Source organism: Dermochelys coriacea, chromosome 12 (genome assembly GCF_009764565.3).
Source record: "Dermochelys coriacea isolate rDerCor1 chromosome 12, rDerCor1.pri.v4, whole genome shotgun sequence".
Classification (NCBI taxonomy): domain Eukaryota; kingdom Metazoa; phylum Chordata; order Testudines; family Dermochelyidae; genus Dermochelys; species Dermochelys coriacea.
The window spans coordinates 34,382,451-34,399,985 of record NC_050079.1 but is presented as its reverse complement, the minus strand read 5'-3'; the positions used below and the strand labels follow the sequence as shown (position 1 = coordinate 34,399,985).

The following is a 17,535-nucleotide window of genomic DNA, read 5'->3' as shown; positions in this document are numbered from 1 at the left end:
TGTGATAATGTAGTTATAGGGGGTTTGAAGGTTATCTCAACTAAAAATGATTTTCATTTAAATAATTCAACGTGTGGCCATAAAAAGGAGAAAAGCTATTTACCAAAATACTATCCACATACCAACACCTATGGCTTCATGTGGATGAAGTTTAAAGCCTGCAAACAAATCTCATACAGATTCACACATTAGTGGAAGAATATGACAAACATTTTGTTTCAGCAAGTACAGAAATGTCATATTTCATCTAATCTTGGTGTTCGTGTCTAAACTTTCCAGTAAAATAGAAACAAAGATTTTTGTGTTAGGGATTTAAAACAAACTACGTGTTTTTGAAAACCTAATGGACCCTCTTTATGTTGTAATATGAAATATCTCAAAGTTTTCTGAAAAGAAGCAATTTTCTACATCAGATCTTTTTGATCAGCATAAGAACTCATAAGTATATTATCAATATTAATGGAGCACTGTGACTTTAGGAACAGTTTTGTAGTCTCTTGAAATGATATGTAAAATACAGCATTGGATGCACTCCTCTTTGAAGCAACTGCTGCTTGTAAAATCTAATAAGATGAAAATCAGCAAGTCTATTTGTCAATTTCTCATATGAGAAGCCAGTTCATACACTTGTAGAGTCGTTTTCAGCCCATTTGGAATTTTCCTCCAAACTGATATGTTGAAAAAATGCTAATCTTCCTTGATAGGACCAATTACTGGTTATATCATAGTTGCTGGTACTTTATGATGTTTTCAAATAACCTACAATAGTTGTACTGAAAAATGACTCAATTTAAGTATTCACTTTTCTCCCTATGATTTTTTTCTATGATAGAATCATGATTTATAACAAGAATATTGATCCTTTTTCATCAGTGCTAAGATAGACAGTCACATACCTAGGGTCTAGGGCAGGGCTGGACAAACTTTGTGGCCCGAGGGCCACATCAGGGTGCAAAACTGTATGGACGGCGGGTAGGGAAGGCTGTGGCTCCCCAAACAGCCTGGCCCCCTCCCACTTCCCACCCCCTGACTGCCCCCCTCAACCTCCAACCCCCCCTGCTCTTTGTCCCCTGACCGCCCCCTCACAGGATCCCCCACCCCAAACCACCGCCCCCTGGGACCACGCCCCCATCCAGCCCCCCTGCTCCCTGTCCACACCCCCGCCCCCTGACAGCCCCTCCAGGACTCCCATGCCCTATCCAACGCCCCTGTTCCCCATCCCCTGACCACCACCCCCAGAGCCTCTGCCCCATCCAACCGCCGCCTCCCGGGATTCCCTTATCATGCCACTCAGAGCAGCAGGAGCTCGCAGCCCCACCGCGCGGTGGCGTAACTGCAGGGGAGGAGGGACAGCAGGGGAGGGGCCAGGGCTAGCCTCCCCGGCCAGGAGCTCAAGGACCAGGCAGGACAATCCCGTGGGTCGGATGTGGCATGCGGGCTGTAGTTTGCCCACCTCTGCTCTAGGGCCTCAGCATCTCTCCCCTGCTATAAACAAAATTTTGCAGCCTTTTGGTATTACACGGGCAGAGCAGACCGTGAAATCACAAAAAAATGTGCTGCAATTTGAACCCAGGGCACAGTGATGCCAATCATAGAAGTGAGGGAAGGGGGGAGGGAACTTGAGATGTCATCTAGCCCAGTTCCCTGTGCTGAGGTAGGACCAAGCAAACCTTGACCATCCCTCACAGGTGTTTGTCTAACATGTTCTGAAAAAACCTCCAAATGATGGGGATTTTACAAGTTCTCTTGAGTCTACACCAGAGTTTAACTATCCATTGAGTTAGAAAGCTTTTCCTAACTGCTCATCTAAATCTCCCTCGCTGCAGATTAAGCCCATTACTTCTTGTTCCACCTTCATTGGACATGGAGAACAACTGGTCACCATCTTTATAACAGCCCTTAACACTTTTGAAAATTGCTGTCTGGTCCCCCCTCAGTTGTATTTTCTCAAAACTACAATGTGCTGACTTTTTAACCTTTCCTCATAAAAGATTTAGAAAACCTGATTCATCATTTTCGTTGTTCTCCTCTGGACTTCCTCCAATTTTCCACAGCTTTTCTGAAGGCTGGGGCCCAGAACTGAACACAATACTCCAGCTGAGACCTCACCAATGCTGGGTAGAGCAGGAGAATTACCTCCCATGTCTTACCTACGACACTCCTATTAATGCTAATATAATTATAGGGTGTCTCTTTTTTCACAACTGAAACACATTGTTGACTCATTCAGTTTGTGACCCATTACTGTCAGAATCGCTGGCTGAGACAGGAGCAGATGCAGGCTGGAGCAAGGACTGGCTAGAGTGGAAGCATGCAGGGGCTAGAGTTGAAGCAGGAACAAGGCCCAGCTAGAGCAGAAGTACAAGCAGGAGCAAGGGCTGGCTGGAGCTGAAGTACAGGCAGTGTGTCAGAACTACCAGACAATGGGAACATTCCCAGCCAGGTAGTGATGATGAGCAGATTGGAGAAACTTCTCCCCTTAGGAGTCTATACATTTGCCTTGGGATCACATGAGCGGGCTCTGGCCTGAGGATTGGCTAAACCCTGGTTGAACGGCATGGGGCCTATCACAAGACCTGCAGGTAATTGCTGTGGATGACACATCATACTCTCTGGCTCAGGGATGACTAATCAGGCTTGGGCAGGCTCAGAGGTAACTCATCACAACTATAACTTCCAGATCTTTTTCAGCCTACCCAATTATTCCCCATTTTGTACTTTGTCTCATTTTTCTTCTTAAGTGCCGTACTTTGCACTTGTCCAGTGAATTTCATCTTGGTGATTTCAGATCAAAATACAGCACACTTTCATAATACCACCTAGTTCTGATATAGTACTGTCATAAATATAAAGGGAAGGCTAACCACCTTTAAATCCCTCCTGGCCAGAGGAAAAAACCCTTTCGCCTGTAAAGGGTTAAGAAGCTAAAGATAACCTCGCTGGCACCTGACCAAAATGACCAATGGGGAGACAAGATACTTTTCAAAGCTGGAGTGGGGGCAGGGGGGGGACAAAGGGTTCTCTGTCTGTGTTGCTTTTGCCAGGACCAGAGCAAGAATGCAGGTCAGAAATCCTGTAAAAAGTCAGTAGCAATCTAGTTAGATATGCGTTAGATTCTGTATTGTTTAAATGGCTGATAAAATAAGTTGTGCTGAATGGAATGTATATTCCTGTTTTTGTGTCTTTTTGTAACTTAAGGTTTTGCCTAGAGGGATTCTCTATGTTTTGAATCTGATTAACCTGTAAGGTATTTACCATCCTGATTTTACAGAGATGATTCTTTTACTTTTTCTTCAATTAAAAAATTCTTCTTAAGAACCTGATTGCTTTTTCCTTGTTCTTAAGATCCAAGGGTTTGGGTCTATATTCACCTATGCAAATTGGTGAGGATTTTTATCAAGCCTTCCCCAGGAAAGGGGATGTAGGGCTTGGGGGAATTTTGGGGGGGAAAGACGTTTCCAGGTGGGCTCTTTCCCAGTTATATTTTGTTAGACACTTGGTGATGGCAGCAATAAAGTCCAGGGACAAAATAGTTTGTACCTTGGGGAAGTTTTAACCTAAGCTGGTAAAAATAAGCTTAGGGGTTTTTCATGCAGGTCCCCACATCTGTACCCTAGAGTTCAGAGTGGGGAAGGAACCTTGACAAGTACCTTTCAACCATAGGTCTCAATGTGCTTTACAAAGGGCTAAGAATCACTATTCTCATTCTATGGAGGCACAGGATGGTGAAGTAACTTGCCACAGGACAAGTGCCAATAGCTGAGCCAGGAACAGAACATAGCTCTCCTGAGTCTCAGTCTACTCTCCTCAACATTATATGTAACAGGCATATATTACCATAATGTTGAAAACCAAAACTTTAAAACAGGGAAACTGCGGGCAGTGTAGAATACCGCAGGAGTAGTCAGTTAAAGTGAATGGTACAGGGCAGCTTGACTGCAACAAGTTCATTCCCTGCTTTCTGAGCTACTACCAGAAGCTATTTTAAGTTCTGCTCCTACATTACATGCTGTCCAAGGGTGCTCTCCTCCCTCTTATCTCTTCTTTTCTTTTGCCATCTGGTGTCTGAAAAGAGTCCTGAGGGGTTGACAGTTTCCATTTAATCATTTCATCCTTGTGTATGGAAAAATCCTGGGCACCATGCGGTACAGCTACTCCTCGGCTAGAATTTGTGAATATCACCCCGACCCCTTATCTGCTTTGGAACCCGGCTCTGGGTATCTTGCTTTTATTTTTTCCGTGTTTGTGTTTCTGCAAAGAAAATTTCTAAGTAATTCCTTTTGCTGTGAAAAGGGGCAGAATTTGTCAACACACAGAAAAGCACATTGCCAAAAAAAAATGAATTTTTTCCTATGGGGGAAGGAGGTGGAATGGGGGTGGGAAGGGGGCAGGGGCGGGTTGAGCACCCACTGGGCAGAGGGGAAGTCGTTGCCTCTGCATGCTATGACACTTTTGTATTTCTAGGGTTGATTTTCTAAGCAAGTAGTTTTTAAGTGAGGTGAAACTTAGGGGTATGCAAGACAAATCAGACTACTGAAAGGGGTACAGTAGTTTGGAAAGGTTGAGAACCACTGCTGTAGAACACCCTAAAACAGACAGAAACCAATGTTACTAGTCATAGTTATAGGGGAGCTGCTAACAAAAGGACTTAGAATGGAGTCTGGTTACAACCTTAACAATGAAGGGATTCCTGTTCCTCCATAATATACAAATATATGTATGTATTACACAGACACAAACTCTGAAGAAAGTTTCAGAGGAAACTTGATCTGAAAAATCAAACTATAATTTTTGCTTCTTCCACCTCTTCTAGTCAATAAAAAAGTCTAATCAGCATCTAATTGGCAATCTTCTTGATTATGCTGGAGGCAGAGTAGCATCCACCTTGCTAATATGAATCCGTTGCCTCTGGAGAGCTAACAAGAGTAAAAATGTTTTCTGATAGAAAAATAAGCAGATATGTCTGAAAGGCACAACAAGCAGAACCGCTAAGAAAGAAGGCAATATCTTTATAATCACTGGTGATGTTTTAGCTATGAATTGAATCACTTAATTAAATCACTCATTAATTGAATCACTTAGGACCTGATCCATCTCCCACTGAAGTCAGTTGGAGTCTTTCCACAGGCTTCAATGGGAGTTAGATCACTAGAATCCAAAAACTTATTTAGACGACGACTCTGGAGAATTCATCTTCCCAGTAGCCATCTCAACTCTGACTGGGAGCAATCACCCTTTCTAAAGGCTTATAGTTTACTTAGTCTCTATTCAGGCTCACAGCTAATGTTACCTACACTGCCAGTCACTGTATTAGTCGATTGTTGTCAGTCATTTCTAAACATGTTGAGATTCTGTAATTAGAACCATTAACAATGGGATTTCACAGATGTAGATTACAAACTTTCAAAAGAGAAACGGCAGTCACAGGCAGTGGGGAAATATTTAATAACTACTTATCCTCTAATTAAACAAGGTACGGAACTCTAAGTACTACATGCTAAGCACTGCTCTAGCATATGCTTATCGTAACCATACAGAATTATACTAAAATGCTAAGGTTCCAATCAGAGCTATTCTTAGCCAAGACCCATCTCACACACAGATGGAGCAGTTTTGCTGTTTCCATACTGACACATTGAGATTGTAGCACGAAGGATTAAGTTCATATTTATCATAAAATCACTTCAGATAGGACAACGTAATCTTCAAATTCTACTTGAATTTGACACACAGAAAGACAAAACAGACTGTGTTGGACTTAATATAGGCAAATGATAACTGAACTGTTTGCTAAAAAAAACCCACAATCCTCCTTAGAAAGACTTGGATTAATCCATCAGCTCTGGGACTGATTCTCTGACATCATTGGCAAATGCTCAGTAAACACAAGATGGAAGGCTGGAAAGATTCTCTCCACTGTCACCAAATCCTGATAAAAGAAAAACAGTACTTGTGGCACCTTAGAGACTAGCAAATTTATTTGAGCATAAGCTTTCGTGAGCTACAGCTCACTTCATCGGATGCATGCAGTGGAAAATACAGTGGGGAGATTTTATATACACAGAGAACATGAAACAATGGGTGTTACCATACACACTGTAACGAGTGTGATCAGGTAAGTCCCCCGCTCTCCTGCTAATAGCTCACCTTACCTGATCACTCTCGTTACAGTGTGTATGGTAACACCCATTGTTTCATGTTCTCTGTGTATATAAAATCTCCCCACTGCATTTTCCACTGCATGCATCCAATGAAGTGAGCTGTAGCTCACGAAAGCTTATGCTCAAATAAATTTGTTAGTTTCTAAGGTGCCACAAGTACTCCTTTTCTTTTTGCAGATACAGACTAACACGGCTACTACTCTGAAACAAATCCTGATGTTGCTCTACACCAGGATAGTTTCCCAAGACAAGGTTAAACAGCCACAAGTTGCCAGTGCCCTTACTACAGGCAAGGATTATCATTTTGAATGGGGATGCTGGTCACAGCCCTTTCTCCCAGTCACGTCCCCTATACCAGCAGCTATAAAAAGGTTGATGGCTGCAGGTGTAGGAGACACTACAGGTAGCTCTACACACTCAGAGGATCCATCTGTGTGGGGAAGATCAGCCAACAGTTGGATCTGCAGATTTAGGTTGGTTTTCTTCCACTAGAGCAACAAAAAGTGGCCAGAGCAGAGACCAGGATCAGAGCCAGAGTTCATATCAAACTTTATTTATGAATAGAGTGAAGTTGATGGCTTTTAAACCTGTCCTGAGCATAAATAGTACACTTGGGAGTCTGAGGAAGAGAAGCTCACCACCTGAATAGCAGTTGAGGACCAACGTGCATTGATAGATATAGTTAAGTGCAGGGCAAACATGCACATAGATACCCCATGCCAGCAGTCTCTCCTCTGAGAAGAAAAACAGTCTCCTGTTTCTCACAAAAATAGTGGTTCAGATCCTGAGGTCATACCTTTCACAGGAAAACTGCTATTGAAGACAATGGAAGGGCTGCCTCATTCAGGAAGACTGAATAAAAATTGAGTAAGAACTTCAGGATGTGGCTCAAAGAACAAGACTTTCACACAGGGACTGGGCCCCGAAGATTGGCTCCAGATCTGTTGGCAGCATTCAGGGCTGTTTGGATCTGGGCCCATCCCTCGTCTCACAATTAGAGCTGACTAAAGGGCACAATACCATTTCACGGCAAACTTCCAGGTTTCAACATTTGTTTTTTGTTCCACACTGGAACAAAATGTTTTGAACACTTTCACAAAAATGGAAGAGTGAGTGTGTTATAGCCTGTTCTGTGATGCTGGAGACTCAGATTCAAGTCCCTGCTTCAGACCAGAGAGTTTTCCTCCAAAATCACCCTGAATAAGGTAGAGCAAGAACTTGAACTTGGGTTTCTTTGATTCCATGCCAGTTCCCTAACTAGCCAGCTGTAGCATGTGAGAGAGTCACTCTTGCTCTTGAGGTGACTTATGGTACATCTGCACGGCAAGGAGACGCTCACAGCAGTGAGTCTCAGAGCCTGGGTCTACAGATTCAGATGAAAATGTTCTAACCACCTCTACTCATGCTATAACAACTTTCTGATGCTATTTGTTTTCCCCGGCAATCTATATTCACATTCAATACAGCTTAAAATGCAAATCAAAACATTTCCCTCAGCCATTGACTTTTAAAAGTTTGTTCAGCCTTTGCTAGCCCTACAGCTAACTCATTTTTTTAAAAAAATGGAAGATTTAAGTTAAACTACCATAGCTATTGCTGGAAATATAATGAAAGCGCTCGCAGCCAAAAGCCTAAATACTGAAACAAGACGTTGGATCAGTCACTCTTTATAACCCTCCTCATTATGGCTTCTTTGAGTTTCTTTAAATTATAGGTCTGTAAAGGTACCGGGCTTAATTATCTTGTAAGTCACTGTCATGCCTGCCTACTTGCTGAATGCCATGGCACAGAAACGAAGGCTACATCAGTTTTTTCTTTTGTTGTTTTGTTGCGTATGAAGTAAACATATAATTCCCCCGCCCTCCACCCCATCATTTTAGGATTATATTGAAATTGTATGTGAAAAAGGAAGGACACGCTATTCTATGGACAAAGTGGAACAAAAATCATTGGCATGTAAGGGAGAGACAGCAAAATGTGGGGTAATAATTGGTAGAGGCACTGATGTACACTAGGACATAGGAGACCCATATTAAAAAATTAAAGAGCCGTAGGCTGGAATTCATTCCCATGTCACTCTTAGATTTCTAAGACCTAAATTACATCTTTACAGTAAGTCTTCTCAGATCCTCAGTAGGGGCCACACCGTGGTTGTCTAGCCCAACTGGTTTGCACCAGTAAGGTTATTACGGTTCGGCCTCTTATGAACTACCCTCAACAAAGCTGATCTGTGTCCTTGCAGAAGGGCTGTTTTGTATGAATGGTTTTTTTTGTTAATATCTGGCCTTCATTGGCATTTTCAATTCTCTGTTGGTGCCTAGGAAATATGTAGTGACTCAGTATCATACAATAGCCCTGATTTCAAGAGTTCAGAATATTAAAATACTTTGGACTATGGGTCAATTAATGGCTATTAGCCAGGATGGTCAGGCATGTAACATCATGCTCTGAGTGTCCCTAGCCTTTGTTTTTCAGAGGCTGGAAGTGGAGGACAGGGGATGGATCACTCAATTGCCTGTTCTGTTCATTCCCTCTGAAGCACCTGGCATTGGCCACTGTCAGAAGACAGGATCCTAGGCTAGATGGACCACTGGTCTGGCCCAGTATGGCTGTTCTTATGTCTGATGACATCTCTCTTTTAAGGAGGTAAAGCTGTCTAGTGTTTAATATGTTAGTTACATTGAAATGACAACCCTTCTTGACATTCTCTTGTGAACTTTGGTCTTTTATTACCTTTAAAGAGCCATGATAGTCTTTCCCTCTGACAATTAGAACTTCTGCCATATCTTCAGCCTGGGCAGACCGGGCATGGATGAACAAAGCTCTGCCAGCTTCAGTTATATTTTTCAGTGCAACTAAAGATCCATTGGGTTCCACCTTAAAGTCTGGGTTAGAAACTTCAAAGTTCAACTTGTCATTCCCCTTGCAGTCATCAAACACCACTGGGAAAAAAGAAGAAACAAGAGTAAGTATTGGTCTACACACAAAAGCTTCAAACATTTATACATGATTTGCTTCTCCACAGATATCATACACAACTAGTTCCAAACTATGGAGCACATTTTCAAAGTGGTCTCCAGTCAAGCTCTCTGTTTGCATGACCATCACTTTGTGGACAAGCTTGTATGTGTGCAGTTTTGGACGGATGCAAGATTTGACCAGGCAAATTGGGTAGCAAAGACATGAATTAATAATTTCAGTCTTGGACATTTTGTGACCACTCAAATAAAGATCGCACAAACAGCAAATACATACCTAATTGCATACATTAGGTAGTATCTACAGAATACTTATTATGGAGTTGTTCATGTTATTGGACCTCTAGAGTCTTTAAAGCTAACAAACCAGTTAAAGGTAACCAGTATGTTGCCTTCATGACTGGAATTGGTTGTTTTTAAAATATCCTATGTCCATATTCTATTGTAAAAATGTTATGATAAAAAAAGTGTGACAGAAAGCATACTACAGTTTGAAAGTCACTATCAAGATATCTGGCAAAATGTATGAATTCCACATTAAAACTAACCCTCCTTATTGTTTAAAGTTGTAAATAGAAGATAGCCAACTTCCGTTGATTTGTCAATGGGAAGTGAGCACCTACCTGCTCTTTATGTTTTTAAAAATCTTCCCCATAATTGTAACAGTGTGAAATGTAATTCAAAATACTGTAATTGTGAGTAGTAGGGACTTTGTGTTTGCAGGATGTTTATCTTATTTATTGATTTGAGATCCTTTTATAAAGGGCTGATGATCTATGAAGGTGACTATTTTAGGTTATATAGAATTAAGTGAGTAAGGTAGTTATATTAGCCACCATTTAAAACACAGCTATCACCCAAATACAGGATCCCAGTTACCACTGTGTGGGCATTGTATTTCACGGCAACCATCAATGGAGCAATACAGTTTTGTGTTTGTCAGACTTCCACCATTAATAAAACTATGGGGCAGATCCTCACCCTGGTGAAAATTGTCATAGTGCCATTGATCCTCAGCCCTAGTATAAATTGTCATAGATCCATTGAGAGCACACCAGCTGGGGATCTGTCCCATATATATCCATAGATAGAAAGTGTTTGTTACCAAGAAACTCTGTTAAGCCTTGTGAACGTAGACAGTGTTGCTCAGATATACATGTTCTGCATATTTACTATTGCTCTGCATCTTCAGGATTTTATTTTAATATACTATCATTTTTACCAACAATTCATTACAACACAATTGTTCTTTAAAGAGATCTCTTTAAAAAAAACATACAAAAGGGAAACGAGATTGATGGTAATTAAGAAAGACTGATGAATTACATTAATTTCAAGTGCACAATCAGCAAGCTACTGCAAGTTGATAAGTTATGGGGTGATACAAGTATCTATCCCCATTTCTTTTATCTATCTTATTTCACAATACAGTGAAAATGTATGCTAGATTTTATGTTACATTTGGTAAATTATGAGTAACGTGAGTTAATTCAGATCACATAGTTCAGTACATGTAGAATGGGTTTTTCTTGAGCTGTGTGAGTCTCCTTAACCATTACCGATTTATACAACAGACAGTTTTGCCCCTAAAGACCTTGGAGATTTAGCAGGTGCTCCTAGCCTTTAAATACTGTGAATACCATTGCCTGCAGTAATTACATACTTCATTAAAATGGAATCTCAGTTACATCATGTCATCTTTAGACCTCATAATAAACCATGTGATTAAGAAGTCTTCACCACAAACTTGTAGTTGCGCCATAAATCTTTTAGGTTTCTCCAGTTGAGAAAGATGGATTGCATGTGTTTGGTGTGGGGTTGTTTTTTTTTTTTTTGTTTTTTTAAAAAGGAGATCCACCCTAGATTCCCAGACTAATTATTAAGCTGCTTTTAAATTCATTGTGGGCTGCTTGCTGTTTTGATCTTGTTTTACTTTCTGTAGAGGATCTTTAAAAGCTGTTGTTTTTGGTTACAGACAAGCACCCAGAAATTATGGAAGATCAAAGGCATTAGAGTTATTAAAAATAAAGCAGCTTCAAAATGATTAACTGGTTAAATCCACTGTTGAGATTATCCTTAGGTTAGGTTCAGTTGTTTTTATAGTCAAGAAATTCCTAGATTCTATCACAGCCTGACCAATACTGGAACCAAAGCTGTGGTCTCAGATACAGAATAACCTTGTACTGTACCATGGCTGGACATACACTACAGAGACCATCTACAACTGACTGGCATAACAGACCTGCAGGTAAATTTCCCATACGACCTCATTCCACCAGTGCTGTGGATTAAGCATATATTCACAGCACTGCAGTTCTGGGATCTGGGCTGCCAGGGGACTGTAGACCTAGTCAAATTTCCACCTGGAAATCCACTGCATTTGAACCCCACCACCAGAAAGTTGCAGAGATGGGAAATCTGTGGCCCTTTTTTCAGAGTAGCAGCCGTGTTAGTCTGTATTCGCAAAAAGAAAAGGAGTACTTGTGGCTCCTTAGAGACTAACAAATTTGAGCATAAGCGAAGCTTGTTACCAGGTGATGCATTGTGGAGTGGGGCCTAAAATGCACACTAAGGGGCTGATTTTTAGAGGCGATGATACCCACAACTCCAACTGATGTCAGTGGGAGTGCAGGTGCTAAGCACCTCTGACCTATCAGAACCTCAGATGCTAAATTGAACCGGAAGCGGCTGCAAAGGGTAAGTGGTTACAGTATATGGCAGCCAGACTGGTTAAGGAATATCAGCTTGGAATGGGGACAATACCAGCCCCTACCCTCTCGGCCAGCATGGTGTACTGGGAGAACATAAGAACGGCCATACTGGGTCAGAACAAAGGTCCATCCAGCCCAGTATCCTGTCTACCAACAGTGGCCAATGCCAGGTTCACTCCCTCTGGGGCACCTAACAGGTAATGATCTAGTGATCTCTCTCCTGCCATCCATCTCCACCCTCTGACAAACAGAGGCTAGGGACACCATTCCTGGCTAATAGCTATTAATGGACTTAACCTCCATGAATTTATCCAGTTCTCTTTTAAACCCTGTTATAGTCCTAGCCTTCACAGCCTCCTCAGGCAAGGAGTTCCACAGGTTGACTGTGCGCTGAGTGAAGAAGAACTTCCTTTTATTTGTTTTAAACCTGCTACCCATTAATTTCATTTGGTTCTAGTTCTTATATTGTGGGAACAAGTTAATGACTTTTCCTTATTCACTTTCTCCACATCACTCCATGATTTTATATACCTCTGTCATATTCCCCTTAGTCTCCTCTTTTCCAAGCTGAAAAGTCCTAGCCTCTTTAATCTCTCCTCATATGGGACCCATTCCAAACCCCTAATCATTTTAGTCACCCTTCTCTGAATCTTTTCTAAGCCAGTATATCTTTTTTGAGATGAGGGGACCCATCTGTACGCAGTATTCAAGATGTGGGTGTACCATGGATTTATATAAGGGCAATAAGATATTCTCAGTCTTATTCTCTATCCCTTTTTTAATGATTCCTAACATCCCATTTGCTTTTTTGACTGCTGCTGCACACTGCATGGATATCTTCAGAGAACTATCCACAATGACTCCAAGATCTTTCTCCTGATTAGTTGTAGCTAAATTAGCCCCCCCCATCATATTGTATGTATAGTTGGGGTTATTTTTTCCAATGTGTATTATTTTACATTTATCCACATTAAATTTCATTTGCCATTTTGTTGCTCAATCACTTAGTTTTGTGAGATTTTTGAAGTTTTTTACAGTCTGCTTTGGTCTCAACTATCTTGAGCAGTTTACTATCATCTGCAAACTTTGCCACCTCACTGTTTACCCCTTTCTCCAGATCATTTATGAATAAGTTGAATAGATTGGTCCTAGGACTGACCCTTGGGGAACACCACTAGTTACCCCTCTCCATTCTGAAAATTTACCATTTATTCCTACCCTTTGTTCTCTGTCTTTTAAAGAGTTCTCAATCAATTAAAGGATCTTCCCTCTTATCTCATGACAACTTAATTTACATATGAGCCTTTGGTGAGGGACCTTGTCAAAGGCTTTCTGGAAATCTAAGTACACTGTGTCCTCTGGATCCTCCTTGTCCACATGTTTGTTGACCCCCTCAAAGAACTCTAATAGATTAGTAAGACATGATTTCCCTTTACAGAAACCATGTTGACTTTTGCCCAACAATTTATGTTCTTCTATGTGTCTGACAATTTTATTCTTTACTATTGTTTCAACTCATTTGCCCGGTACTGACGTTAGACTTACCAGTCTGTAATTACCAGGATCACTCTAGAGCCCTTCTTAAATATTGGTGTTACATTAGCTATCTTCCAGTCATTGGGTACAGTAGCTGATTTAAAGGACAGGTTACATACCATAGTTAATAGTTCCACAATTTCAGATTTGGGTTCCCTCTTTGGTGAATGCCATCTAGTCCTGGTGACCTGTTACTTTTAAGTTTCTCAATTAATTCCAAAACCTTCTCTAATGACATGTCAATCTGTGACAATTCCTCAGATTTGCCACCTACAAAAGACAGCTCCTAGGTTTGGGAATCTCCCTAACATCCTCAGCCATGAAGACTGAAGCAAAGAATTCATTTAGTTTCTCTGCAATGACTTTTTCGTCTTTAAGTGCTCCTTTTGTATCTCGATCGTCCAGGGTCCGCACTGGTTGTTTAGCAGGCTTCCTGCTTCTGATGTACTTAAAAGAATATTTTGTTATTACCTTTTGAGTTTTTGGCTAGCTGTTCTTCAAACTCCTTTTTGGCTTTTCTTATTACATTTTTACACTTAATCTGGCAGTGTTTATGCTTCTTTCTATTTACCTCACTAGGATTTGATTTCCACTTTTTAAAAGATGCCTTTATCTCTCTGCTTCTTTTACATGGTTGTTAAGCCACGGTGGCTCTTTTTTAGTTCTTTTATTGTGTTTTTTAATTTGGGGTATACGTTTAAGTTGACCTCTATTATGGTGTCTTTGAAAAGTGTCCATGCAGCTTGCAGGGATTTCACTCTAGTCATTGTACCTTTTAATTTCTGTTTAACTAACCTCCTCATTTTTGCATAGTTCCCCTTTCTGAAATTAAATGCTACAGTTTGGGGCTGTTGAGGTGTTCTTCCCACCACAGGAATGTTAAATGTTATTATATTATGGTCACTATTTCCAAGCAGTCCCATTATAGTTACCTCTTGGACCAGATCCTGCACTCCACTCAGGACTAGATCGAGAGTTGCCTCTCCCCTTGTGGGTTCCTGTACCAGCTGCTCCAAGAAGCAGTCATTTAAAGTATAGAGAAATTTTGTCTCTGCATTTCATCCTGAGGTAACATGTACCCAGTCAATATGGGGATAATTGAAATCCCCCACTATTATTGAGTTTTTTTTATTTTGATAGCCTTTCTAATCTCCCTTAGCATTTCATCGTCACTATCACTGTCCTAGTCAGGTGGTCGATAATAGATCCCTACTGTTATATTCTTATTAGAACATGGAATTACTGTCCATAGAGATTCTATGGAACATGTGGATTCATTTAAGATTTTTATTTAATTTGATTCTACATTTTATTTTACATGTAGTGCCACTCCCCTGCCCCGCAGGACCTGTTTTGTCCTTCTGATGTATTTTGTACCCTGGAATGATTGTGTCCCATTGATTGTCCTCACTCCACCTGGTTTCTGTGATGCCTATTATATCAATATCCTCCTTTAACACAAGGCACTCTAGTTCATCCATCTTATTATTTAGACTTCTAGCATTTGTGTACAAGCACTTTAAAAACTTGTCACTGTTTGCCTGCCCTTTTCTGATGTGTCAGATTCTTTATGTGAATTTCTCACCTGATCTGGCCCATACTTTATCCTCTTCCACCCCCTCCTCCTGAATAAAACCTAGAGAATCTCTATCAATAGACTCTCCTCTAAGAGACGTCTCTGTCTGATCCACGTGCGCCTCTGCAACAATTGGCTCCCCCTCCCCCCCCGCCCATCTCTTAGTTTAAAAACTGCTCTGCAACCTTTTTAATGTTAAGTGCCAGCAGTCTAGATCCACTTTGGTTTAGGTGGAGCCCATCCTTCCTGTATAGGCTCCCCCCATCCCAAAAGTTTCCCCAGTTCCTAATAAATCTAAACCCCTCCTCTCTACACGATCGTCTCATCCATGCATTGAGACTCTGAAGGGCTGGCAGATAGCTACTTTAGATTTGATTCTGACCAACAGGGAGGAACTGGTAGCAAATCTGTAGGTAGAAGGCAATTTGGATGAAAGTGATCAGGAAAAAGGAAGAAGTGAGTGCAGCAGAATAAGGATAATGGACTTCAAAATAGCAGAAAAACCTAGAACTTGTATGTAAGGTTCCATGGGAAGAAAATCTAAGGGCAACAGGAGATTAGAAGAACTAGCAGTTTCTCAAGGAGATAATATTAAAGGCACAACTACAAACTATCCTGATGCAAAAGATCAGAAGGATAGAAAAAAGCCAATATAGCTCCACCAGGAGATCTTTTATGACCTAAAACTCAAAAAGGAATCCCACAAAAAGTGGAAACAGACTAATTAGTAAGGACTACAAAAGAATATCACAGGTATATTGGAACAAAATCAGAACTTGCTAAGGTACAAAATGAGTTACACCTAGCAAAGGACATAAGGCAATAGGAAGAGGCTGTAGAAATACATTAGGAACAAGAAAAAAAGATGAAGGAAAGCATAAATCCTTTACTTAGCAGTGAAGGAGAACTAATGAATGACGACATGAAGAAGGCACAGATATTTAATGACTATTTTTCTCCAGCCTTTACTATAAAGGTTAAGGGGGACCAGATACTCAACACAATTAATGTTACAAAAAGAGGGAAGGAACATAAAGCAAAAAAGAGAAAGAATAGATTAAAGAACATTTGGACTAGGTAGATGTATTCAAGTGGGTAGGTCCTGATGAAATTAATCCTATCGTACTTAAGGAACTTGTTGAAGCAATCTTGGAACTGTTAGTAATTATCTTTGAGAACTCCTTGAGTAAGTGTGAGGTCCCAGAAGACTGGAATAGAGCAAACATAGTGACTATCTTTAAAAAGGGGAGAAAAAACAGAATTATAGACCAGTCAGCCTAACTTTGACACCTAGAAAGATACTGGAACAAAATTATTAAATAATCAATTTGTAAGCTCTTAGAGGATAGTCGGTTATAAGGAATACCCAGCATGGATTTGCCAAGAACAAATCATACTAAACCAACCTAATTTCCTTCTTTGACAGGGTTGCTTACCTAATGAATGGGGGAAGCAGTAGACATGATATATCTTGATTTTAGAAGGCTTTTGACACAGTTCCATGGACATTCTCATAAGCAAACTAGGGACATGTGGTCTAGATGAATTTACTATAAAGTGATAAATTTACTATAAAGTACTATAACTGGTTGAAAGACCATACTAAGAGTAGTTATCAATGGTTTTCTGTCAACCTGGGAGGACATATATAGTAGAGTTCCTCAGGGGGCAGGTCTGGATCCAGTACTATTTAATATTTTCAATAATGACTTGAATAATGGAGTGGAGAGTATGCTTATAAAATTTGTGGACGACACCAATATGGGAGGGATTGCAAACAATTTGGAGAACAAGATTAGAATTAAAAAACAACTTTGACAACTCAGAAGCTTAGACTGAACTCAACAAAAATAAGTTCAAAGTACTACACTTAGGAAGGAAAAGTCAAATGCACAACTACAAAATGGGGAATAAATGATTAGGGGATATTACTGCTGAAAATAATCTGTGAGTTATAGTGGACCACACATTGAAAAGTCAACAATGTGATGGAGTTGTCAAAAAGGATAATATCATTCTGGGATGTATTAGCAGGAGTGTTGTAGGTAAGACCCATGAGTTAATTGTCCCACTCTACTCAGCACTGCTGAGGCCTCTGCTCGAGCACTGTATCCAGTTCTGGGACCCACATTATAGGAAAGATTGGATCAAATTGGAAAGCGTGTGCAGAGGAGAGCAACAACAATGATAAAAGGTTTAGAAACCCTGACCTGTAAGGAAAGGTTAAAAAAACCTGGGCATGTTTAGTTTTGTCAAAAGACTACAGATGGGGGACCTGTTAACAGTCTTCAGATATGTTAAGGCAGTGGTTCTCAACTGTAGTCCACTGCTTGTTCAGGGAAAGCCCCTCAGCCTGCGCCCCTTCCCACAGCCCCCATTGGCCTGGAGCGGCAAACCGCAGCCAGTGGGAGCCACGATCGGCCGAACCTGCGGACGCGGCAGGTAAACAAACCGGCCTGGTGCGCCTGGGGCTTTCCCTGAACAAGCAGTGGACCACAGTTGAGAACCACTGTGTTAAGGGCTGTAATAAAGATTACTATGATCAATTGTTTTCCATGTCCACTGAAGGAAGA

At 40.8% G+C, this 17,535-nt stretch overlaps 1 protein-coding gene across 4 annotated transcripts in view; it reads right to left on the bottom strand.

Moving 5' to 3' along the window:
* The window catches only part of CDH13 (cadherin 13), a 781,695-nt gene that overhangs the window by 513,136 nt on the left and 251,024 nt on the right, over positions 1–17,535 (bottom strand). For all 4 annotated transcript variants that reach the window (XM_038368674.2, XM_043494836.1, XM_038368678.2 and 1 more), the window contains exon 3: positions 8,895–9,103. In XM_038368674.2, coding sequence (XP_038224602.1) covers positions 8,895–9,103 — 209 coding nt within the window. The remainder of the gene's footprint in view (positions 1–8,894; positions 9,104–17,535) is intronic.